At 36.4% G+C, this 26,814-nt stretch overlaps 1 protein-coding gene across 3 annotated transcripts in view; it reads left to right on the top strand.

Moving 5' to 3' along the window:
• LOC150103955 (spectrin alpha chain-like) overlaps positions 1–26,814 on the top strand; it is an 850,682-nt gene that overhangs the window by 269,519 nt on the left and 554,349 nt on the right. For all 3 annotated transcript variants that reach the window (XM_090397194.1, XM_090397195.1, XM_090397193.1), the window contains exons 14-16: positions 4,372–4,449; positions 12,743–12,898; positions 13,092–13,234. In XM_090397194.1, coding sequence (XP_090253320.1) covers positions 4,372–4,449; positions 12,743–12,898; positions 13,092–13,234 — 377 coding nt within the window. The remainder of the gene's footprint in view (positions 1–4,371; positions 4,450–12,742; positions 12,899–13,091; positions 13,235–26,814) is intronic.

Raw genomic sequence — 26,814 nt, 5'->3', positions numbered from 1 at the left:
AGAAATTGAAGACCTCTATCATGATGTATCACAACTTTACAGTTGTTTTGTTTTATTGTTCTTTTACAATAGGAAAGGATTTGAGAGGAACTGTTCAGTTATTTGCTGATGATGCAAAGTTGTGTTTAGCAATAGTTAATACAGTTGATATCAAAATTTTGCAGGATGATTTAGATAAATTGGCAGAATGGGCAAAGAAGAATGGACATTAGTTTAATGTGGCAAAGTGTAAGGTTATTCATTTTGGGATGCAAAGATTACCAGCCATATTCCACATTGGTGGAACTGTACTCCAGGATATTGATGAAGCCAGAGACTTCGGAGTGTTAGTGAATACAGAGTTAAAGTTTAGGGGTACATAGCAAAATTGGCTAAAGCAGCTCATCAGTGCATTTGGTTACTGAAGAATACTTTAACAAGCAGAGACAAACAGGTTATTGTTTATCTTTATCGAGCCTTGATAAGATCCCATCTTGACTACTGCATGCAGATCTCGGGGTCACGGTTTCTTGGTGATGAGGAGGAGGAGGAGGTGGAGAGGATCCAGAGGTGAGTGACCAAGATGGTAGCAGGTCTATGGAATGAACCTTACTAAAACAGGCTGAAGATTTGTGGGTTACAGAAACTGGTTGACATGTGGAAAAGGCATAATATTATTGAAATGTACAAATTATTGAAGGGATTTTACAAAATTAATTCAGAGGAAATTTTTCAGAACAGGTGTGGTGATGGTGGGAGAACTAGGACCATCCTTGGAAACTGAGTAACAATGTAGTTAGCAAAGGTGCTAAAGTAGATTTTTGCTTGGAGAGTGGTGAATGAGTAGAATAGGTTGCCAGTCTGTTATGGGTGCCATGCTGTGAATGAGTTCAAAGCAAGGTATACTCAATATACTACTGCTCAAATATGTTAGATAGTGCTTGACATGATGTTTAGGGCCTCCCTCGATGAATCTATGGACTCCTTAGAGATGGAGTTCATAATAATAATAATAATAATAATAATAATAATAATAATAATGATATATTTTATCTTTACCTCTCACCATACTGCCTCAAAACCACTGCCACTATTTCCCTGCCCACCTCAACCTTGCATGGATGCAACTCTTTTTCTATCATCACAGCACTCCAAATCCCTTTTTGCCTTTTCCAACTTCGTGTAAAATATAGTCTTCCATCTCTATTCCTGTCAGGATGTCATCCACATCCAACCACATCTCACTTATTCTGACAAGGAGAACAAAATTGTTGCACTGGTTAGGACTCCTTAGACTCATATTCTATGGACTCCTATTCTAGAGATGGAGTCCATTATGGACTCTTTAGACTCCTGTTATTATTATAGTAATAATTAGGGGGGGGTACTTCCCCCTGGCATCTACGGCACCCAACCCCACGAGTTCCAGACTGGTAGGCCAGTTCTCCTTGAATTCTGATGACTTGAATTTTGAAGACTCAAAAGGGGGGGTCTTCCTCCCCTGGTGCCTACTGAGCCCAATTCTCCTGAGTTCTGAACCGGTAGGCCGGTTCTTCTTGAATTCTGATGACTCGAATTTTGAAGACTCGACATTCAGGGTAGCCCCTGAGTTTCAAAACGTTTAAAAAAACGTGACATACAAATGTGACATAAAAAGGCTTATCATTTTATATATATAGGGTAGATAACAATAATAAAAGAAAACAATATTTCAAAATTATCATGGGAGACTTGTGTTCCGTAATTTGCACACAGATATCACACAAAAGCTCCATTTTGTATATGATGCAAGAGATGGTAGAGGATCAGAAAAAGGAAACATCTAGATAATAAATACTTTTTTCAAAAAAAAAAACAAAAAAAAAACATAAAGTGGACATGGAATTTTGGAATTACATTTAGACCCCATCATATGGAATGGAAGCACTAGTGGAAATGGAAGAACTAGTGAAATTGAGTTTCTTCTCAGCAACAGGAAAAACATCTTTCAGGACTGTTTTATTCTGAACACTTTCAACATTGGAAGTGACCATCATATGTCATGCAGTAAGATTCAAATGAATTACTAAAAAGAAATTAAAAAATTGTTTTTCAGGTTTTAAAAAAACTTAGATATACACAAACTTAGTATTACAAAAGAAATATTCCAACACGAATTCCAACATGGGCAAAAGGACATATACATGGATGGTTTGCATCTGAATGGATTTGGTGTTCGGAGACCAGAAAAATTGTTCTTGAATGAAGAGAAAGTGAATATGCAGAATCAGGAAAACTAGAGCATTTAGGGGGGGGTGAGGAAGCTGTTAAGTGGATATGCAGACACCAGTGAGGCAGTTGGAGGTAAGAATGTGTATAATATGCTTGAGTTGGTACCAATGGTAACAATCCAGAATGGGATAGTTAGTATAAGGCATCAAGATAGGGGTGGACCTAGGGGGCTTGTGATCTTTATGTACACTAATGCCAGGAGCATTAGGAACAAGCAGGAGGAATTTTTGGCCTTGGTTGGCTCATCCCGGTCGAAGGTTATTGACATTAGTGAGACATGGCTAACAGAGAATGATATAGTCAGTGGGATAGAGTGTGTTTGGGAAGGATAGAGAGAAAAGAATGGGTATGGGGGGGAGTGTTATTGATGATAGCCGATGAACTGCAGTCAAAGAGAGTAGAAGTTCAACTGCTAAAATGTGCAGTAAAAATAGCACATTTGAAGCTATCTAGTATGAGATTGAGGCCAGGAGAACAAAATATACAGTTGGATGCTGCTATAGACCAGGGAATGGAAAAGATGATGGAAATAGTATGCATCAGTAAATAGACTCAATGGGTGGAGGATAGGTAATTATTATGGGGGATTTCAACTATGGGAATGTAGATTGGAAGGAGGAGAGACAGACACATAGGAAATGGATTTTATCCAGTTAATAAGGGATAATTACCTGAGACAGCATATAATGGAATATACTAGGGGTTCAAGAGTTTCTAGAATACCTTGAAGAAAAAATTTTCACATTTGAATCAAAACCAAAAATTTGGCTACGATATGTCGACAACGTCTTTCAGTCTGGGATCATTCTGAACAAGAATTACACCTGTTTCTAGATAAAATAAACCTTCTTCACCCTCACATAAACTTTACGCTAGTAAAAGAATCTCCAAGGGTATCTCCTTTCTGGATTTACACATTCAAAGAAAAGAAGATGGTTCCATTGCCACATCTGTCTATCACAAGCCTACATTTTCAGGTCGCTACATTCACAATTCTTCCGCTCATCATCCATCTCATAAATTTGGCATCATTAAATCATTAGTTACCAGAGCACACAGATTATGCTCCTCTGAAGAATCTCTAAACCAAGAATCAGAAATAATCAAAAATACAGCCATACTAAATGGATACAATCTTAAAACAACTCAAAAAAAATCATCAGTCACTTCCCCACACATCAACCTAGACAAGAAGAAGCCCATAGGATTCCTATACCTTATGTCAAAGATAAGGTATCTCCAAACGTCTTTCAAAAATTATGAAGAAATATAATCTTACCACTACCTACAAACCCATCAACCAGATCTATAACTTGTTACCTTCTCCTATAGACAAACTGTCACCTCTGATGTTATCACATGGTAACATAAGAGGTGAGAGGTAAGAAAAGACGAATTTGAAAAGAGATATTCATCTTTTCAAATCACAGAATCTGGCCTCGCTCAGCACGGAGTTGAAAACCCAAACCATAGGATCCATTGGGAAAAGACAAAACTTTTACATAGATCTTTATATAAACATGAACGTTTATATAAAGAAAGTGCTGAAACCCTGCTACACAGACCAAATTTAAACCATAATGACGTTCTTGCTATTCCTAAAGTATAGGAAATTGTCATACAAAATTGAGTAAAATAATCTCTTTATATATGTTATCTTTTTTTTTTTTCCAGTTATATTTTAATTTAATTCTATAACACGCTACTGCACACATATTGGGATTCCATTGTAATCATGCACCCTAACTGTATGTTATTCCTAGTATTGTTTATGTATTGAAACTTATCACTGTGGTTAGTACATGTGTTTTTTAGTGATGTACTCAAGAATATGTGTAGCAACTTTTGCCTTTCATTACTAGTCTAACTCCATATTTATCAAACTCTGGTTCATCTTGTTCTTTCATACAATCATGGTTTGTGCACATTCTTATTAAAAAATTAGTGCCTGTTGATATTTCTTTTCAGATTAATACGTCTTTTTTATTCCCATTCATTCACAGTTAGTTACAGTTTTTTTATTACATAATTAAAAACTTTTTAATTGCTTAGTTTGTTTTATATTAATTTCTTTATATAAGCTTTACATTGTACAAGTTTTTTTTTTTTTTTTTTTCATAGGCCCTAGATGAGTTTGCCACCAAATTAATTGAAGGACAACATTATGCTGCTGATGATGTAGCTCAGAGAAGGGCAGCTGTAGGTATTTTATTATTAAGCTTTTGTGCATTTTTATATTTTGATAATTAAAATTGAATGGATTATGGTTTGATTGTTTTTGTTAATTATAAGCTATTTAACAGGCATAAAGTGAAAACCATCACAATTTTGGTTGTTACTGAATTTCTCACATTTATTATTATTATTAATAATAAATGTGAGAAATTTTATGTGCCCTCCCTCGATGAGTCTCACATTTATTATTATTATTAATAATAAATGTGAGACTCATCGAGGGAGGGCACCTACTCCACAACTCTCCGTCTCCACCACTCCACTAACTACCTTCACCATCTACATCAATGCCATCCACCACCAACTGCTGCACTAGTATTTTCACAGACAATCACAAACATCCATGCCCATGTTGGGATTCGAACCCATAGCCTTTTCACTGGAGAGCGGATATGCTAACCACTCGGCCAACCATTCTGGCCTGTTTTTTTTTCTCAGCTACCTGTGTGACTGGAATATGTTTATTGTTTGATATAAACCAAACTGCTGTATGCCCACAGATACGAGACCCTTCGACACTTCTGCGCATGTCATGTCAGAAGAAGGAGAATCCATTCCAATAATAGGGTAATCAATCCGTCTTGTGGGATGAGTTATTTATTATTACACATCGGAAAATTAACTTTTCTTTTATGAACATTGTAGTTTTTAAAGTGGTAACTATTTTGCTTGTATAACAGTTGGAAAATTTTATGTATGATGCACGTGATTTTGCATGTTGGTGACCAATTCGTACATAAGCTTATTTCTTTTTCCTCTTCAACATGAATTGACTCTTCTTGGCAAGTTGCCAGATTAATGTTTCGGATCTGTGGCCGGACAGTAACAAAGTCCAATGTATTATCAAATGTAAATTAAGGTGTTTGTTAATGGGTTTAAATTTAATGCATAATTAACTGTTTGGTAAATGTCATAATGAAGTTTGTTCCATAATAAATACAAATTATTATTATTATCATCACCATCATCAGACCTCCAGAGAGTCATTATGGTAACACAAACCAAGAGTAACAAAACAGCTCAATATTCCATACTCTTAGGCAATGCATTCCAATCATTCACCACTCTCCAAGCAAAATGTCTCGATCAAATAATGCCTTCTCCTCTCCATTAGACTGCAGATTGCATTTACTTCTTTTTATTTTTTTCATACTCAACATCTCAAAGACCAAAAACCATCTTCGTCAATCATCTCTGGATCCTTTCCAATATCACTTCATTCTTTTGAAATCCATGTGAACAAATATGTGCACAGTAAACTGTGTGTTGCCTAATCCAAGTCTTATACAATAGAACTATAACATTCTTACTTCTACACATCGGTGTCCTCTGCATCTTGTCTATAATCTGCTGTAGTATCATCACACTTTTAGATGTGTCCCCAAAGATAGATTGGCTATCTTTGGGGACACATTAAATAAGATGGAATAGGATCATTAAATAAGATGGAATAAGAGAAATACAGGAAGACCTCTAGTTCTACAGGGTGATTCTAAATTATTGTTGAGGTTAAAGTGGCCTATAGTTTTGAAACTAGAAACAACAAAATAAAACTGTTTGAAGAATAGTAAAGTGTAACTAAAAAAGTTTTATTTGGCAATACTGTACTCATCATATTAATGTCTGGGAGGGTAATATTATGTCATACTTCAAAATGGCGACCGTTCAAGAGAAAGCAATGCGAGTATTTTCGTTTTTCGAAACAAAGTCCTTTATCACAACACAACGTCATTACAGAACTCAGTATGGAAATCATCTACTTTCAGATAATTTTATCTGAAAGTAGATGTTTTATAATGCTATACTAATCAAGAGACTAGTAGTGTTTAAGTATCAAAAAGGAGTGGGAAGATCAAGCACTTCGTAGGAAGATGTTGATTGAATCCAGGAAGCATCAAAGCTCACAAAAATCAACTATATGAGCTTCTTTACAATTAGGTATACCACAGTTGATTGTTTGGAGGGTTGTTTATAATTGCCTACAACTCTATACCTACAAACTGCAGATTGTGCAGGCTTTACAGGCAGGCAATAAACACCGCTGTTTTCAATGTGCCTAAGACATTTTGCCAAAAGTGAAAGCTGATGAAAATTACCTTTGGAGATGCATGTTTACTGATGAAGCAATGTTTTGCATATCGGGAAGGGTAAATTGGCATAACTGCAGAATATGGGGATCAGAAAACCCACATGGCATTGAGTATTTGAAAGAGATATTCAAGAAGAATATTTGGTGTGCTTTATCATGTTTGGAAGTTTTCGGGCCCTTTTTCTTTTCAGAAAAAACAGTGACTGCAGTGAACTATCTGGGCATGCTACAGCTGTAGCATGTCCAGATGGTTCAATAAGATCTGTTGTCCCAGTGGGAAGATCATCAGCTATATGTGGTGTTCCAGCAAGATGGAGCACTGGCACATTGGGCTCTTATTGTCTGAGAGTTTCTTGACATTTATTTTTTTGGGTGCTGGGTTGGGTGTGGTGGAGCAATTCTGTGGCCTCTGCTTTTACTCGATATTATGGTGCTTAATTTTTTCCTGTGGGAATACATGAAGAATATTGTTTACCAAACCCCTGTAACCTCCCTCGATAAACTGAAAAACCAGAATTGTTGCTGTGATAAAAATAGTTACACTGAAAACAATTGAGAATGCTTGGAAGGAAATTGATTATCGCTTGGACATCTTACATGCCACGTTAAAGTTGCACATATAAAAGGTGCACATGTTAAAGTTGGTTAGCATTCTGCAGTATTGATTCTATAGGTATGAAACTTTTTGAGTTACTCTTTCATATTCTGTAGGCATTTTTATTTTGTTGTTTCAGGTTTGAAAATTATAGGCCATAGAAACCACAACAATAATTTAGAATCACCTTATGTGACTACACCACCTATGGGCTTTGGTTGGGTGTTATTGGTCATTGGGTTAATTGTTAATTTACTCTGATAATACTGCATGCACCACAGAACTCAACCACATATGAAATACCTTTGTAGCCAATTTAATCCCTCGTGACCACCATCATTTATTAAGGTTAATCTTCCATAGTCATTCTTCATTAGTAAGTATCCACTGCATCATTGTCAAAATTTGTTTTGTCCTTACTGTTTTGGTAATATGTCCTCTAAATTTTAGATCCTTATTCACCATCACCTCAAGATCTCTTATTTGTTCCACTTCCAAAAATATATCCTCACCAACAGTAAATTCTACATCCCATCTTTGTATTCCAAATTTTTATTTATTATTATTATTATTATTATTATTATTATTATTATACAGACACCTCCATGATGTTTGAAGACTCATTGCAGGGAGACCCAATCTATCCACACAATCTATCATACCTCTCCTTAAACCCATTAACAGACAAGTACTTACAACTGACTCTGGCAACCCATTCCACTCATTCACAACTCTCCAAGCAAAAAATCTATTCCTCACACCCCTACTAACTATACATTTATTCAACTTCCATGGATGACAAGGGGTCATCCCTGGAAGTTGAATAAAGAATAAAGAAAAAATAAAGAGCCTAGTCAAAGGCATTGCCAGTTCCCTTGCACATTCTCGCAAAACCTTAGCTGATATCCCATCTAATCCCTCAGCTGTATTTACGTTCAGATTCTGCAATAGCCTAAGAACCTCCAGTTCATCCACTTCTGTTTCCACATTGGTCTCTGTCACATAGGTTAAAGTAGTAACCTCACTAGGATGATATACCCTTGCAAATTGGTCAGTCAGTAACTCAATTATTTTATCTGCTTCTGTCTCCTCGTGACCACCATCACTCATTAAGGTTAATCTTCCATAGTCATTCTTCCTCTTACTTGGTACATAATGAAAGAACTTTTTGGGATTTCATTTGACCTGCTTGGCTAGATTCTTCTCATAATCTGATTTTGCCTTTCTTGCCTGGGCCTGTACTGTTCATCATACCCTTCCATCTCTATTCTTGTTAGGATCTCATCCTCATCTAATCATGTCTCACTTATTCCAACAATTTTTGGGTGAATGAACTCAATCAATGTCATGATTTCATTTCCCTTGTTTCTGATACTTTTAGTATTCATATACAAACATAACAGTTCATTCTGTGGATCTATAACAAGTTTTACTGATATCACTTATTAGATGTGACTTCTCCATACTTTTCTTGAGCTATTTCTTTTTCTCCTTACTCATCCCAGAACAAATCTTCAACTTGTTCTCATAAGGTTCATTCCATAGACCTGCTATCATCTTGGTCACTCGTCTCTGGATCCTCTCCACCTCCTCCCCATCAAGAAGAAACCCTGGTGCATATATCTGGGCACAGTAGTCTAGATGGGGTCTTATCAAGACTCAATACAGAGGAACAATAACCTGTGTGTCTCTGCTTGTTAAAGTATTTTTCAGCAACCGAGTGATTTGATGAGCTGATTTAGCCACTTTTGCGATGTGTCCCCTAAACTTCAAATCCCTATCCACCAACACTCCCAAATCCCTGGCCTCGTCACTCTCCTGGAGTATGGTTCCACCAATGTGATATACTGCTGCTAATCTTTTCACCTTGACATCCATTCTCCTTATCCCAGTCCTCCAAACTGTCCAAATCATCCTCCAAAATTTTGACATCCTGTGCACTCACTATTGCTCTATCCAACTTTGCATCATCAGCAAACAAATGAACAGTTCCTCTCAGATCCTTTCCTATATCGTTAATGAACAAATTGAACAGTAGTGGTCCAAGAACAGAATCCTGCAGCACACCACTATGGATTGAACCTTACTAGAACAGGTTGAAGATTTATCTGTTACAGAAACTGATTGACATATGGAAAAGGGTGATATAATTGAGACATACAAATTACTGAAGGGTTTTTACAAGATTAATTTTTCAGAACAGGTCTATTGGCAGGAGAACTATAGTTAGCAAGGGTGCTAAAGTAGGTTTTTTGCTTGGAGAGTGGTGAATGAGTGGGATAGGTTGCCAGTCTGTTATGGGTGCCATGCTGTGAATGAGTTCAAAGCAAAGTATGATCGATACTGCTCAAATGTTGGATAGTGCTTAACACGATCTTTATGCCTTTCCTCAATGAGTCTAAGAACTCCACGGAGTATCTCATGATAATAATAATAATAATAATTCTTGCTCTCCACCTCATCTCATCACTGTCTTACCTCGGCAACAAATTGACTACCTTTCATTGCCAAACAACTAAATAGTTCCTTTCAGATCCTTTCCTATATTATTAATATGCAAATTAGACAGTAGCAGCCCAAGAAAGAGTCCTGCAGCATGCCACTAGTCATTCTCCTTGTTTCCAGTCATCCATTTGTCTCTACTACCAATAATTTGTCCCTACTAGTACCAACTTGTTTGCCTCCCTTACTCCTCATATCCAATGCCTCGATCCCTTTATTCATTTTACCTCCAGGAAAGAAACGTTGTGCATTTTCTCATTTATTACACTTCACACAAGGTTTATTTTCCTAAAGGTAAAATGAATAGAGGGATTGAGGCATTGAATATGATGAGTAAGTGAGCAAAGTAGTTGGTAGTAGTAGTAGTAGTAGTAGTAGAGAAAAATGGTTGACTGGGAACAAGGAGAATGTAAGATTTTTGACTCTATGGGATCTTAGAGTAATAATAATAATAATAATAATAATAATAATTAAATTGCTATACAACTTCCAGCAGGTATTTACCATTATGAGCTGATGGAAATGATGAATGCAAAGCATAGCAAAGTAGATGTGTGTGTGTGTGTGTGAGAGAGAGAGAGAGAGAGAGAGAGAGAGAGAGAGAGAGTTATGAGAATGATAGAAGAGGTGAAAATAGGAGAATCAGTGGAAGAGAAGTAATGAGAGGGAGGCAAAACAGTGCAGGAACCAGCAATGGAGAGATGACAGGATCATAGGTAAATGGAAAAACAAGGAGAGAAAGTGTGATTGGAATTAGAGTGTATAATGCAAGTGAGCAAGGAAGGAACAAAGTGGTAAGAGGTGTGATATATGGAGATTTCATAATCTATGGTGTGCAAAATAGAATGTCAGATGAGCGCTTCTCTTGAGGAATGACAGACAGTGTGGCCATGGCAATTAAGCAAGGTGAAAGAGTGGATGAGATGATTGTGATGGTGAGCACAATTGACATGAGGTTCAGTATGACTCTGGTGGCAAGAGATGTGAGGTTGTTCAGAAGACTGAGAGGGTATATAGTCAGCATGTTGCCCCGGTGTGATAATGCAGGATTGCTGAGAAGAGTCAATAATGAATACTATCATAGCCAGAATGTGTCAAAGGAGAGGCTTAGAATATATGGATACTTGGAGGGCATTTGAGGACATAAAGGAAATGTATGCAAGAGATGCTTTGCATTTGAATGATAAAGAACATAAACATATGCATTTATCTATTATTTGAACAGATCAATGTGTCAATGCAGGGAAACTGGAATTATGAGGGAGGATGATAGCAGGAGTGGCCCCTTGTGGGAGAAGGGAAATATATTGTGTGAAATGTATTGTGTCCAGTAGAGTCTTTAAGAAATAAAGATAGGTATAAAAACACTGACATCAAAAAAATTATTCTTTATACTAATGGTAGAAGTATCCAGAGTTAAGGAGATGAATTAGTGCTTATAGCCTCAGTCTGTCCAAAGATTTTTGGGATCGCTGAGACATGGCTAACAGAAGATGATGTACTGACAGGAGTAGAAGTAGCAGGATATTGCATTTTTTGACACAATAGGAATGCAGTGGTGGAGTACTAAGTGATGACTTATGTCCTCTTCGAGTAGAGGATTTGGAGAACAGACACTAATGATTTTGAAAGCATATGGTGTGAGGGCAGGACAGGATATTTATGGGGTGTTCCTATAAGCCAGAGAGAACAGAGGGTGAAGAGTAGGAGACGTTTAGGCAGTTGAGCTTAGCGAGTCCAAAAAAAAAAAAAGAATGATTGCTATGGGATATTTTAACTAGAGCAGTATAAATTGTCAAGATGAAACTGCATGCAGTAATAAAGGAATGGAATTTCTGGAATTTTTGTGGGACAGATGTTTTAGGCAACATGTGTTAGGAGGAACATGAGGTTCAAGAATTTTGGATTTGATCATGGTCATAGTATCAGAGGATCTGATTGTAACTGAGATGACATCTCTTCCCCCAGTTGGAGAGAGTCACCATGTAATTTTCTCTTGGATGAGGAATAGATATGCAGTAATATCAAAGAGAAAGGCATGCATGTGGAATTATAAGGCAGGTGATTATAATAATCTTAAAAATCAGCTTGGGGCAGTTCCAAGAATGGAGGAACTGGAAGGGTGAGATATCATCAGTGCTTGGGAGCTCATGAAGGAATATTTATTAGGCAATGACAAGTTGTATACCTTGAGTTGAAAAGAAAAAACCATTTGGTGTAAAGTGAATGATAAACAATCATATTAAATGGGAGCTGCAGGTAAAAATAGAGGTTATGGAAGATATATAAGAAGGGGGTGAAGAACAGATGCATGAAGAATATGACTTAGGCCTGGAGAGCTACTAATATGGTAATTAAGGAAAATTGGAATATGAGAAGAGCTTGGCTCTAATATCCAAAGAAAACCCTAAGGAATTCTTTCGTTATGTGACCAGTAGGAGGAGGAATGATTGTGGAAGAATGACATTGTTGGATAAAAATGGAAGTAGAGTGACTTATTAATGCAGATGTTATGGTCTTACAGGAGGACTTGAATAGATTGTGTAAATGAGCAGATAAGTGGAACTATCAGATCCCTATTTCAAATTATAAGGTTTTGAAATTTGGTAAGCAATAATAGGATTCAAAGGTTGGGAAGGTTGGGAGGTTGTTACTTCAGATAATGGCAATGATGTGCAGAACCTTGACATGCAGAAATAAAGAGTTATGATTCCATTATATAAGCCCTTTATCAGACCTCATAGACTGCACACTGTGTTTTTCATGGTGATGAGGATATGCTAGAAAGGGTCCAGAGAAGATTCACAAAGGTGGTTAGTGGTGCCTTCAATTATGGGACACCTCCAAGGAGTCCAAGGACTTCTTGGAGGTGTCACATAACAACAACAACAATAATAATAATAATAATAATAATATCTAAAGTTGAGATTGGAATATATATATGTTCATTTTTAATGCAATTTTAGATATAGCATATGTTAAATTTTATTACTTAAAATAAATCAAGTAAAATATCTAAGAATGAATCTTGAAGTTTTATTTTTATTTTATTTTATTTTATTTTTTTGTAGCTCTTAGAAAGACGTTCACAACTGTTAGACAAGTCTGAATTTCGTCGTACCATGCTGCGAGATTCTTATAATTTACAACAATTTGAAAGGGACTGTGATGAAACTAAAGGGTGGATAAGTGAAAAATTAAAGACAGCAAGTGATGATAGTTATATGGTAAGAAACTTCATCTTATTTGATTACATAATATTTCCAAGAAGTTATCTTGCTGTTATCCATGTGATGTATTATTCTCAAAAATTAAAAAATCATATAAGCTTTATGATGTCAAGTGTTTTTTAAGGGGTTTTATAAAAAGCAGAATGTTATTTTATAGATTTTGCTTTTGCAATATTTTTTCTTTATTTAGGATCCAACAAATTTAAATGGAAAAGTTCAAAAACACCAAAACTTTGAACAAGAATTAAATGCTAATCAGAGTCGAATTGATGATATTGCAAGTACTGGACAAGAATTAATAGAAGAAAATCATTATGCTTCTGAAAGAATTAGGTATAGATATATATATTTAATTTTATTATGTTATGACTTAGTTTGGATAGCAATTCTGATATCAGAATAGCCTGAAATACTCAGAATTGCTAATCACTTTAAGAACTTTAGGATATTAAGTATTGGATACACTAACCGATACTGTGTTGGAGGCTGAACTTTTCAGCAATGTGAACTATTCATTGATCAGATCAAAAATAATTTTATAATATTAGAAGATAACTAAAACTTAATCTGTCCTCATTCCTCACAAAAATAAAAATGAAAAATAATAATTTTCTTTCAGTCTGACAGTACTTAAATCTCTGGGCAAGGATTTCTCTTCTTGGGCCAATCTTTCTTGATATAAACATATTACAGATAGTGCTTCCTTAACATCCAAGAAATTAGGTTTTCTCTTTAGTTCATCATCTCTGTTACTGAAAATAGTACTGTTGTCATTATTTTCACATTTAAGGTTGTATCCCGAACAGCTACTTAACCATACACGACCCAGTAGGTAAAGATATTCAGGTTGATTAATGACCCACGTCTCACCAATTCATTCCACTTTCTTTCATGTTCAGTTTCTACCCTTCATTTTCTGCAGATATTTCCATGATTATCGATTATCAGTCCTTTCATGAGTAATTCGCCACTAAACCTGCTAAATCACATGCAGTGCTATTCATTATCCCTTCACAATTCAACTCCAAACTCATACAACACATTTTTTATTCCCCTTCATTCAATCCTTCTACTGCCTTTTGGAACAGTGTTCCTTGTATGTATTTACCAAAATTTAAGGTATTCAGAATTCAACAAGCCTCCTGCTTTATCTTTAGGTTGAACAGCAACTATGAGATTACATAAATAAAAATTCAAGTAATCACATAAATGTAACACATATTTTCAGGTGCACTTCTGGATTCTACTCAGATTTTCTGCTTGAATTTTATCGCTATTAAAATTTGGAATCCTTATTAAAATTCCTTAGATCATCTAGTTATCATTTCACTTGCGTTCAGAATTTAACAAAATGTTTTTAAAATTATACAAAACAAGACTGATCTGGATGGATGAAATTAAGTGAAATGTGCTAATTAGGATTTCAACCATTTTTATATTTTTGAAAGTTGGCATAACAATTAAAAAAAAGTTACTAGTTATTCTATTTTGGCTGGATAGAATTGAATGAAATTTGATATTCAGGTGAAAATTTGTCATGTTATTACCTCTTACAAAATGTGCCATTTTTAGTGGCCAAGTTAAATAGAACAGAATTATATGTCATTATTATTTTAATGATTTAATTCATTTTAATTTAATCTTTTTTTTTGTTTAATTGTAATAGATTATTATTTTAATTATTAGGCGTATTATTTCCGGGCCTCTGTTGAGTCAAAAGACTCATTTCTATAGGCTAAATTCTCAACAAACACAATATATATCATACCTAACACATAAAACATACAGCACTGGAGGCATATAGTAGCAATCGAATATACAGGTATCCCTCGATTAACGCAGTTAATTAATCCCTCGATGTTACCACGTATATCAAAATCGCGTTAATCAAATCTAATAATCAAATGGTAAAAATTACAATTCGTCCATGATCGATTACTGTATTAATAATTCGTTTTATATGGTACTCTTTTAGAAAAGATAAAAAATTAATGCAAAGTAAATGTTTAATAAATACTTGTACCTACATTATTAACTGCAATTTTTTTATCAAAAGAAGTTATCAAGAGTCGTTTGAACTCAGTTTTAGTTTTTTTCTTATCGGCATAAATTCTACGATAACAAGCAAAATGACTTTCCAGACCTCGGAAAACAAGCAATAAATCATAAAGAAAAAACGCTGCAAATGTAATACATGATGGTAAAAATTAAGTGGATATTGAATCCAACATTATTTCATAGCCAAAGATAGAAACTACAAGAATTTCATGCAGAATATATAGAAACTAAAAGTTTCGGCAGATGCAAGCATAAGCAACCTTAACGGCAACTCGTAGTAAAGGTGGAGTAAGTGCCAAGAATTTTGTGCAGAATATATAGAAACTAAAAGTTTCGGCAGATGCAAGCATAAGCAACCTTAACGGCAACTCATAGTAAAGGTGGAGTAAGCCCCAGATCACTTTCCTTAGTATTTTCCATAATGTAAAGCACATCTCCTAGAGGTCATGTATGATAAATATTGAATCCAACATTCTTGCTTCCGCCGAAACGTTTAGTTTTTATATATTCGGCACGAAACTCTTGTAGTTTCTATATTCGGCTATGAAATAATGTTGGATTCAATATTTATTATACATGTCCTCTAGGAAATGTGCTTTACATTATGGAAAGTACTAGGCTTCAGACACTTTCCTTAGTACCTTCCATAATGCAAAGCACATCTCCTAGAGGAGACATGTATGATCAATAAGCCTTTGGCTCTCTATTTCAGTAATACACGATGGTTTATTTATTTTCAGTTACAATCTAGAAATTATTGAACAAAGAATAAAAAAAAAATAAACCATACTATACTGACATCGGAGATCGCGGTATCTCTCAGATACAATTTACTGTCAAATATCACAAACGTTTACATAACATGTGTTAAACCAAACTGACAACAAAAAACTGTGGAATATCACTCATAACATATGAATGCATATCTACTCATGACCTCCAAGCTATACACTCAATTGGGTAAGAATATTTATATTAAACATTTTGCATGTATCTGTTATATCAGCTGCAAGCTCCGAAGGGTTAAAGGCGCATTAATCAAAACTCTTGCTACGTATATCAAGAGATTGCCGCAATTAATTTCGCCGTGGTAATTAAATTCCACGTTAAGCAAGGGATACCTGTATATTTTGTTCCTGTTGACTTCTGTTTCAAATCTTCATTCTAATAAATTATGGAGACATCTACCTGTTAGAGTAAGAAGTTATTACCCTTACACGGTAGTTGTTTCCATAATTTATTAGACGAATGCTGATCATTGTGAACTATGCACAAAAGGATTCTCTTTCAATATATTATCTTGCACCAATCAAGTCGCTTTGGACAAGTTGAGCTTACTAATACCCCAAAACTCCTCCCATTTATTCTGGATTCTTTTGGTATTATCATACATGAATTTGCAGTATTTTCTTGCTCCCAGAACCATCCTTATGCCTTATATATTATCCTACTCAATTTCTGGACCTAAGCAGTACATTCAGTCCTTTGATCATTCTGACACTCACTTCCTTCAATGATGTGTGGGAGTGTGGTTATTTCCACCCATCACATTCATTCCACACATTCACAAACTGCATACCATTTTTCCTGCACTACCTACCTACCTATTCATTCATTTGCAATCATGGACCTACTTAGCTCACATTTTCACACTTCAATCTTGACTCTCTCTCACTGTTCTTTTTTTTCTTCTCTCTCCGGTAAGTAACTCCTTCATTTCTCTCATACAACACTTCTCACTTACCAGCTCATTCATATCTGATAAAACAATTATCTCTTTCACTTTTCTCTCTCTCTCTCTCCCTCTCTCTTTGCATCCTAACAGACTCACTAACATCCTTTATCATCATACCTCCTTCAATGCTTATACTGAAGCCTGAAACAGATGGAAGAAAATTATCACTGCTTCCAAAACAGAATTTGAATGGGTAAAACCAGGAAACTTGCAGCCTGCCCAAATGGCAGCCATGCCTTTTGGTCTCTTGCCAAAGCAATTGGTCATAACTTTTGTCCTACATTATTCCTGCTATCATACCCAGATGTCTCAATTGCAACATCATCCACAGAAAAAGCTAATCACCTGGCTTCACACTTTGCCTCCAATGTATGCATAACTGACAATGGCAAAACGCCCTCCAGTCATTCTGACTATCCAACATACAATGCCTCCTATATCCTTTAGAAAGAGATCAGAAACCTCTTGTCTAAATTAGACACAAAAAAGTCTCCTTGCCCTGATGGGCATTCCTCCAATTGTCACGAAGGTCTGTGCAGTGGCGCACTCAGGATTTAATCTTGGAGGGGGCCGAGCGCTCAGGATTTAACCTTTGGGGGAGGGGCCGAGTTGAGTAGACGTTTTGCGAATACACACTACACATCGCATACGACCTATAACTGAGCATCTGCAGTGATCGCTAATTCATAAGTAGCACACAACATAAATAAAAAAAAATGAATTTTAATTAGGAAAAGATTTTTGGAAATTTTTCTAGTGTTTTTTCCTTTTCTTTGGGGGGGGTGCCCAGGCCCCTTGCCCCCCCCCCCTCTGGGTGCGCCACTGGGTCTGTGCACCAGAACACTGACTCCTATCCTATGTCACCTGTACATACTCTCTTACTCCGCTGGTGTATATATATATATATATCTCAAAGCCTGGAAATTGGCCTGTATTCAACCCATTCCTAAAAAGGATCACATATCACTACCATCCTATCTCACTCACCTCAGTCCTATCTAAAGTGATGGAGAAAACCATCAATTCTCAACTCCTACTCTACCTTAAAGGTACCCAGCTATTAAGCGACCATCCATTACAGATTCTGTCAATGCTGATTAACAGGAGATCTACTCTCACATATCATCCATCTCTGGACAAATGCCATGGAAAAATTAGTGAATCAGTGGTTGCACTTGATATCTCTAAAGCCTTTGACCAGGTCTGGCACAAAAGCTTCCCAAACAAACTCCTATCATTTTTTACTGTCTCAGGACTTCTGCAGATGGATTGCCAGCTTTCTATCCAGATGCACACTATATGTGATGGTAGACAGCTCCCTATCCTTTCACCATCCAACTAATGCTGGGGTCCCACAAGGTTCAGTTCTCTCACCAACCTTCTCCCTTCTGTATATCCCCTTAATCCCTTAATTTGACCTGTGGCACTTAATTCTGACCTCCAAGCCATTGTTAGATATAGGTTTCATGATTTTTGGACTTAATTTTGAGTATAACTTATCAATTGCTTCCTTGACCAGGAATCCTAAATTTATCCCTGGGTCATGAACTCTAACAAATTTATTTGTTCTGCACCAGTTAGAGTTATCTATCTTAGTAATTTGAGATTTGCAGTTGTTCCCTTTTCTAGCCTTAATATTGTTTAATCACTCTTTCCCCTTTTGTCACGGTTCGTATTTTGGTGAGTGGCAATGTTGTTCTCAAACACAGTTTCATAACCAGGATTCAAATGATAAACATAAAGTTTTAATTTTCACTAACAGTATACATGAAACATATATCTATCGATTCGTTAATTCCCTTAAATTAGATTAATCACTTTAAATAGCATTACATGACAATTTCAGAGTATGACATATCTATTATCTTCTAAGAAAGGCATGCACATAGTTATATACTAGGAATTGTCTACTACACATATGTCTCTAGGGAGACAGTTAAGGTAACATTCACATACAAAATTTTTTTCAAGGATCACAAACCAAGGCTCTTCAGACTACCAGTCCAATGTCCCTAAAAGTTTCACCAACTAATAAAACAGTCTCAGTCTTCCTTTCTGCAAAATGTGCTTAGACTGAATCCTTCATTTTATGCTCCCACATAAACTTTAGATAGGTAAAAATCACCTTACCATTTCTTGTAGCATACAGTCTCACTCAATCACCATGTGCATATCCTGGTTGGACCTTTTGTTCACTCTACAGATTGCTTTCCCATCTCATGGATTGACGTGCACTTGATTTTTGCTGCTGTTAGGAAACATCTGAGGTGCTTGTATGGAACTTTCTCTACCGTTTAGGGGGGGGGGGGGAACATCACGGTTTGGGTTTCACTTGGATCCGAACCTTATTCTTTTGTCGGACATCCTTCTTGCATCTAACCTCCTTCACCCTCTTTTCTTGCTCTCCCAATTTTCCGACCATCAACTGCCTTTTTCTTCTGTACCTTACAGTCACAGTCACATCGAAGATCTTCATCTCGAAACTGTGAGAGAGCTCCTCCAAGAGAATTTGCGAAATCTTGCTTGTAAGGTTCAACAGTGGGTTTATCAAGGTCCTTTTGGGCTCTTAGGGCTCTTAGTCATCACTGCGGCATGCATAGTTTCATAGAATCTGTCTTTGGATTGATTGTCAACACATTTTTTTTTCTTTGTTTGTTGTAACTTACATATATTATTCTTCTGTTTCTGTTTACACATATTATTTTCCACTTCCAATTTACACACATATATTTCCCTTTTTAAATCACACATATTAATATTATATAATGCTTCCCTCCATTGGGTGAATAAAAATAAACTTATTAGACAGTTATATGATATACACCTCCCCCCCCCTTTCCTTATTTCTTTCTAGTACAATTTTCACCAGCAGTACAGGTATTTTCTTTATTTAGGCTCCGTTTCTTGTTAGATCCTGAACAAGGGTCTGTCTAGCAAGGCAGGCCTCATTCATGATCTAACACCATCCTCCAATGGGGGACTCAGATAATCATCAACTTCAATGCTAGTAAAATGCAGATTTATTTCTCACAAAAAGAAAAATTTTCCCCCAGTATTATTTTTGATAACACTAAAATTCCCACACAAGATGAGATTTCTCTTCTCGGAATTACCCTGATATCAGGCCTCTCCTGGCATAAACACATCATAACATTGCATCGTCAGCTTCCAAAAACTGGGATTTCTCTTTTGCTCAAGATGTTACTTCACTTCTAAACATCTGTTAATTGTGTGGACAGACTTATGTGTTCGTCGAACATGTTGTTTATTATTTTAAAGGGTATAATAGAACACAGAAACTAAGTAAATAATTAATTTATTAATTATTTACTTAGTTTTACCAGAAAAAATATCAGCATCAAGTTAATAAATTAATTATTTACTTAGTTTCTGTGTTCTATTATACCGTTAAAATAATAAACAATCTGTTAATTGTATACAAATCACAAAATCCATCTATTGAATACTGCTCTCACATTTGGAGTGGGGCTCCTAAAAGCTCCCTCAAAATGCTTGACTCAATACAGAGGAGAGCAATTAGACTGATAAATGACCCATCTCTTACCAATTCGCTCCCCTCACTTTCACATAGACGTTTGGTCTCTGCAATTTGTGTATTCTATAAATATTTCCATGGGAAATGTTCATCTGAAACAGCATCAATAATTCCACCATTGGAACACTTACAGCTGCTGCCTAATGTCCTTTCACAGTACACCTTGAAACCCACAGAATAAGTTTCTTTTCCTCCTTCTTCATCCCTGCTACTGCTGTACTGTGGAACAGTCTTCTCCCTGATGTATTTCCCAAGGAATAGAATATACAGGCTTTTAAATCAAATGTTAACAAGTTTCTCCTTTCCCAACCCACTACCCACATACAGTACTAACGTACTATAGGTTGATCAGCCAACCACTTGTGTATGGGCCCAACATTTAAAAAAAAAATCATCATACTTGTGAAAAAGTTTCCATTATTTTCATCACGCTCTCAAAGTACCCCTGTTATCATGGAGACCCTCCCTCATTTTTTTTTTGGCACTTTTCTTTCTTTTCCTTTGTACCTCTTTCTTCTTTCACTCCTTGCCAGTCTGCTCGCTGGATTTCTCTAACCATTTTATGTCACATTTTATCTTGTGAAGGACTTCACATAAGTGCTCTCTCTCTCTCTCTATCTATCTATGTGTCATTACCGTCTCATCATTCTGATAATCTTCTACTGTTTCTCATGCTATCACTCAAACACTGTCACCCTTTCTCACTTTCACCACTGTACTTTCATCTAGAATCTCACCAACATTTCTCATTCACCATTAGTATTTTAAATGCCAGAAGTGTATAGGATACACTACCTGTGTAAACTCTCCTGTGATGTGCAGCCTGATATAACTGCAAGGGGAACACAAAATTTATATATGTATCAATCAATATGAAAAAAGTCTAATAATTGCATCCTTAAGATAAAGGAAAAATGGTAAGGTGGCAAGTAGAGTTGAGTGATAGCAAACAAATGTGTGTGACTGGTGATGAAGTAGTGAGAGTGAATGATAACAAAAACAGGATGTAAGATTTGAAAGCTGAGTTTGTGAAGATCAGGCAAGAGATGAGGTAGACGCAGACTGAAATGAAGAGAATTGCAAATATATATGGAATAGTGAAGAAGAGGAAAACAAATAATGTTGGTATGAAAAAGGTAATGAAAGACCAGCGAGTGGTATTTTATGGCAGTTCGATTATTAGAGGTGTGGTAAAGGTTTGTTCTCTGGTAGGTTAAAAAGAATAGATTGATTGAACCTTTGGATAATACAAGGAGTAAGTGAGTAAAGGAGTTTGGTAGTGGTAGCAGGGAAAAGCGACTTGAATGGGAACAAGGAGAATGTAAGATTGGATATCAAGAGGATGTTGAGAAGCATAACAGATAATAGTGTGACAGGAGAGGTAGTCAGTGTGTTACCCAGGTATGACAGTGAGGAGATGAGGCAAGAGAAAGAATTATGAATGATATGTTAGTGGAATTGTGTGAAGAGAAAGGAGTGCATTTTGTTAATTTGTGGAATGAGTTTTGAAGGAAGAATTGAACTGCATAAGAGTCATAGACTGCATTTGAATGATTTTGGTGTGAGTCATTTGGAGAGACTGTTGCTGGAAGGGAGAGTAATAATTGCAGAGAATGAATCTGAACCAGTAGGAAGCAATGTGAAAGAGTGGGAGAGTAAGGAAGGAGAGATTCAAGTAGTGCTTATGAATGGAGAAGTGACTAGCATGAGTGCAGAGCATGAAAACACAATTGTGCAAGACAATCTGGAAAATGGAGAAACAGGGTGAACAGAGAAACACAGCCTGAGAAAGGTCGATGCTCTAAGAGGATGTAAATGCATGTATAGACAAAAGCGAAGGGAATGACCTGGGATGTAGGGAAAACAGATGGATTTGAAGAAGGTTCTGGGATGTGTAAGGAGAAAAAGAAATGGCTCGAGGAAAGTATGGAGAAGTCACGTCTAAAAGTAGTATCAGTAAAACTTGTTATTATAGATCCAGGAATGAGCTTTTATGTATGTATGTTTGCATTGATTGAGTTCATTTACCAAAAAATGATTGGAATAAGTGAGACATGGTTGGATGAGGATGGCATCTTGACAAGAATAGAGATGGAAGGGTATGATGTACACTTCCATCTCTATGATTTGTATGATTTGTGAAGATAGAAAGTTTAAAAAGGGAGATGGAGTGCTATTATAAATGAGTCCATAAAAGGTAGATGCAAAAGGCAAATCGTGGTGGTGGTTTTGAGGCAGCATGATGTGAGATAGAGGCAAATAGAATGAAATGCTTCATTGGATGTTGCTATAGACCTAGTGATGTGGAGGGTAGTGACCAAGAGATGTATAAGCAAATTAGCCAAGCAAATGGGAAAAGGGTGATCAATATTAATTTTATATTGCTGGGATGATGTAATATAAAATGGGATGATGATATAACAACCAGAAATAAAGAAAATGAGTTATTATTATTATTATCCAGGCCTCCATGTAGTCAAAAGACTCATCGTGGGAGGTTGTTTTTAGGAAATACAAAGTCTATCATACCACTCCTTGAACCCATTAACCATCCCCACTCCAACCACTCTCTCAGGCAATGCATTCCAAGGTTCAACCACCCTCCATGCAAAGAAACCACTCCTCACCTTCTTGCACACAGCCTCCTTTCATAACGTCCAGGGATGGCCCCTTGTCATCATTCCTTCCCGCCGTTCTACCAAATGAAAGAACTCTTCAATGTCTACCCTGTAACTGCCTCTCAACAGTTTAAAAGTCTTGATCATATCACCTCTGCTTCTTCTATCCACCAAACTCTGCAGTCCACATTCCCTCAGTTTCTTCAGTTTTTGAGACAACTATCTCATGTAGTATGTAACAGAGGGTACACAAGGATTGAAAGTCTTAGATTTGATGATCTCATCAGACAGTGTTATTATAAATGAGTTCTCAAATCTTGTTAGTGAGAGTGACCATGAAGTGATTACTGTGATGATGAGTTGGCACAAATTATTTGACTGGTAACAAAAAGAACGTAAGGAGGGATGTCATGAGGCTGTTTAGAAGAGGGAAAGATAACAGTGTTAAGTAAGGTATTCACTATGTTGCCCAAGTATGATAATGATGAGTCGAAAAGGCAAGCAAAGATTATGAATGGCATGCCAACACAGTTGTGTGCAGAGAAATGAGTTTAAGGAATGGATAGAGTTGTATAAAAGATATGGGCTACATTTGAATGGATTTGGTGTGAGTCATTTGAAGAAATTGCAGCTACAAGAGAGAATGACTAAGTGAATGTAAGACCTGAGGAAGCAAGTGGGGTTGTGGAAGAGCAGGAGAATAAGGTAGTCAAATTTGTGAATGGAGAGATGACTGGCATAAGTGAAGAGAATAAGAGAGGAGGAACGCAGAGTGAACAGGGAAATGTGAGAGGTCAGGGTGCACAGGGGACACTGCATGAAAAGTGTAGATCATGGTTTCAGGAGTAGATTTGTAAGTGTGCAAGAAAGGATTAAGACAGCTGGAGTGTGGGAGTGACATTTAGGTCTGGGGAGGGGTGTAATATTAGTGATGATAGACAGGAATGGCTAAGGGAGAATGTAGAGTAGTGATGTCCAAGAATTTTGGTTAGGAGGATTTGTTATAGAAAAAGAAATGATCTAGTGTGTTTGTTTACGAATACTAGAAGTATTCAAAACAAGGGGAATGAAATTGTAGCATTGATAGAGTTCATTCACTCAAGAATTGTTGTTATAAGTGAAACATGGTTGAATGAGAATGACATTCTGACAGGAATAGAGATGTAGTGATATGTAGTCTTTCGTGAAGACAGACAAAGAGGAAAGTGAGGTGGAGTGTTTTTGATGATGGTAAAGGAGTTTTGTCCATGTAGGGTGGAGATGCAAGGAGCAAATACTGACAGTGGTTTTGAAGAAGTATCGTGTGAAGTGGAAGTGTTCAGGATGAAATGTTTAGTAAGGTGTTACTATAGACACCTATAGGGCTATAGTGCTATGGACACTATAGTTGTTCAGTAAGGTGTTGCTAATAAGGAAAGGGTGATCATTATGAGTGATTTCAATTATGGTAATATATTGTAGATGAATGACGACACAGCATCAGGAAGCAAAGAGAATGAATGTCTTGAGTGTTTAAGGCATAACTATTTTAAGCAGATGTAACTAAGACCACATATGGATTGAGGGTCGCAAATTTGATTATGTCATCAGAAGATATTGTTGTAAAGGAAGTGTCACATCTTCATCCATTTGATGAATAGTGACCAAAGTGATCACTTGGGAGGTGGCCAGCCACATCAGGACTTTTGTGAGAAAGGGTATGTGGACCTATAAGGTGGGTGATTATGGCAAACTCACAAGGTAACGTGCAGCGATATCATGGAATATGGAATTGCATGGGAAGGAAATTAGTGCTGTTTGCTCTCTACTCAGGAAGTATCTGGTAGAGGCTGAGTGTTTTCCAAAACTCAGGAGATTAAATAAGATAAGTGTAAAATGGATGACCAAAGAGGTTAAGCATGCAGTCTGGAAGATAAAGTCATTCTGGAGGTAGCACAAGGTGAGTGTAAATAATCAGTTATATGAGGCGTACAAAGAGCAAGCAAGGAAGGTGACTCAGTAACAGTAGCAAAAGTACGGTATGATCAAAAAATGGTAGTTAACAAATTACATTAGAAGAAATTTCAGGGAGTTTTTTCGATATGTGGCCAGTAGAAGGGAGAATGATTATGGGAGGATGATGTTGGTCAGTGATAATGGGAGGATGATGGACACTGAGGAGGATTTAGCAGAGATGTTTAATGAGCAATTCATTAAAGTATTCCATCCCTGTGATTGTAACATAATGCAGTACTTGAGACCAGTGGGAATTGAAGAGGAAACACTAAGTGAGCAGGAGGTCTATGAGGAATTGAGTATATTGAAAAAGGCTGTGGGATTTGGTGGTATGTCACTGCATGGATTGAGGGAATGATCCAGGAAGTTAACACCAGCTTTAACGTACATTTTTGCATAAGTCTTAGATTAGTCCAATTTACAAAGGAGTGGAAAGATGGCAAAATTGTTCTGCTTCATAAAGCTTCATAAAGTGGGTGATAAGACTAAGGCTTTGAATTATAGGCCATCTATTTGTCTGGAGTTGTGGTCAAAGTGCTGGAGAAGCTTTTCCTTTCTTTTAGTGTTACACGTTGATCAGCATTCATTTTAGAAATTATGGACTTTACAACCATGTTATAAATAACTATTTTACTTTCCCGACGTTTTGACTTTCATATTAAGGTCATCATCTGGAGTATATACAAATATACATGGACAAACTGAGTTGCATTTTACATTAGGACATCATTGTTACTGTAAGAAAACTATCTATATGAAAGAATGTTTCTCTTATGTTATCTTAAATAGAATTTAGCTTTGATGTAGTTTCTAAATAATTAATTAATTTTTTAATTTTATCTGTATTTTTTATATATATATATATATATATATATATAATTTTTTTTATATATATTATATTTTCACTAGAGGTCATGCCAGTAGAATAACCGTTGATCAAATCATTGTCTCTTTAGCATACTGTGTGAAATGTAACTCAGCTTGTCCTTGTATATTTGTATATACTCCAGATGATGACCTTAATATGAAAGTCGAATGCTTTAGTGATGTAGACAACTAGTGCTTTTCCAGACAATTCTATGTAAGGTGTTCAGGGCATGATCAGAAAGGCCAGCTTCACCATAATTATTATATTTAATGTGTCATTTATGTTCTTTTTGTCTGATAGGAATTGTACATTTTGTTTCTCCTATATATGGTATGTTACAGGTGCAATAAATATAATATACTCCAGGGCAAGCCAGCAGAGGGAGTGGGTCTTTGGATGAGTTGAGTAAGCTTTTTAATTTTGCAGGAGGTGGCTTTGAGGTTGTATTTTTGTAGTATTCTGTTTATATTATCTGATGTCCCTTTAATGTAAGGAATGATTATAATTTTATTGTAGTCTGGTTTGTCTTTGTTTTTTATTGAGGTCTTGTAGAGAATTTTGTTAATAGTGTTTTGGCTCTATGCATTTTTTTGAAAAGTATTGCTGATAACTTTAAATTCGTCTTTCAGTGCCTGTTCACTGGAGCAGATCTTCAGAGCCCTGTTTTTTAGAGTATTAATGACACCTAGTTTTTGTGTTGGGTGGTGGTAGGAGTTTATGTGTGTATATTGGCCAGTATGTGTCAGTTTCTGGTACACAGTGAAGGAAAGATTGCCAGAGGGAAGACGTGTGACAAGTGTATCTAGAAACAGAAGTGTGTTCTGTTTTTCAATCTCAATTGTGAACTGTATGTGTTTGTGTTGTTTGTTTAGGTGGCTAAGGAATGTGTCTAGTGTCTGGCGGCCATGGGACCAGATCGCGAAAACATCGTCAGCGTAGCTAAGCCAGACTTTGGGTTTTAAAGGAGAGGAATCTAAGCAAGTTGCTCAAAATGTTTTATATAAAAGTTAGCAATGGGGGGGGGGGGGAGATAATGGCAAGCCAATGGCTTTGCCTTCTTTTTGTAGGTAGAAAGTGTTTTGC

Source organism: Typopeltis vanoorti, chromosome 8 (assembly GCF_054136105.1).
Source record: "Typopeltis vanoorti isolate ZY-2024b chromosome 8, IOZ_Tvanoo_1.0, whole genome shotgun sequence".
NCBI lineage: Eukaryota > Metazoa > Arthropoda > Arachnida > Uropygi > Thelyphonidae > Typopeltis > Typopeltis vanoorti.
Note: the sequence above shows the minus strand (reverse complement) of the source record. Positions and strands in the feature narration are given on the sequence as shown.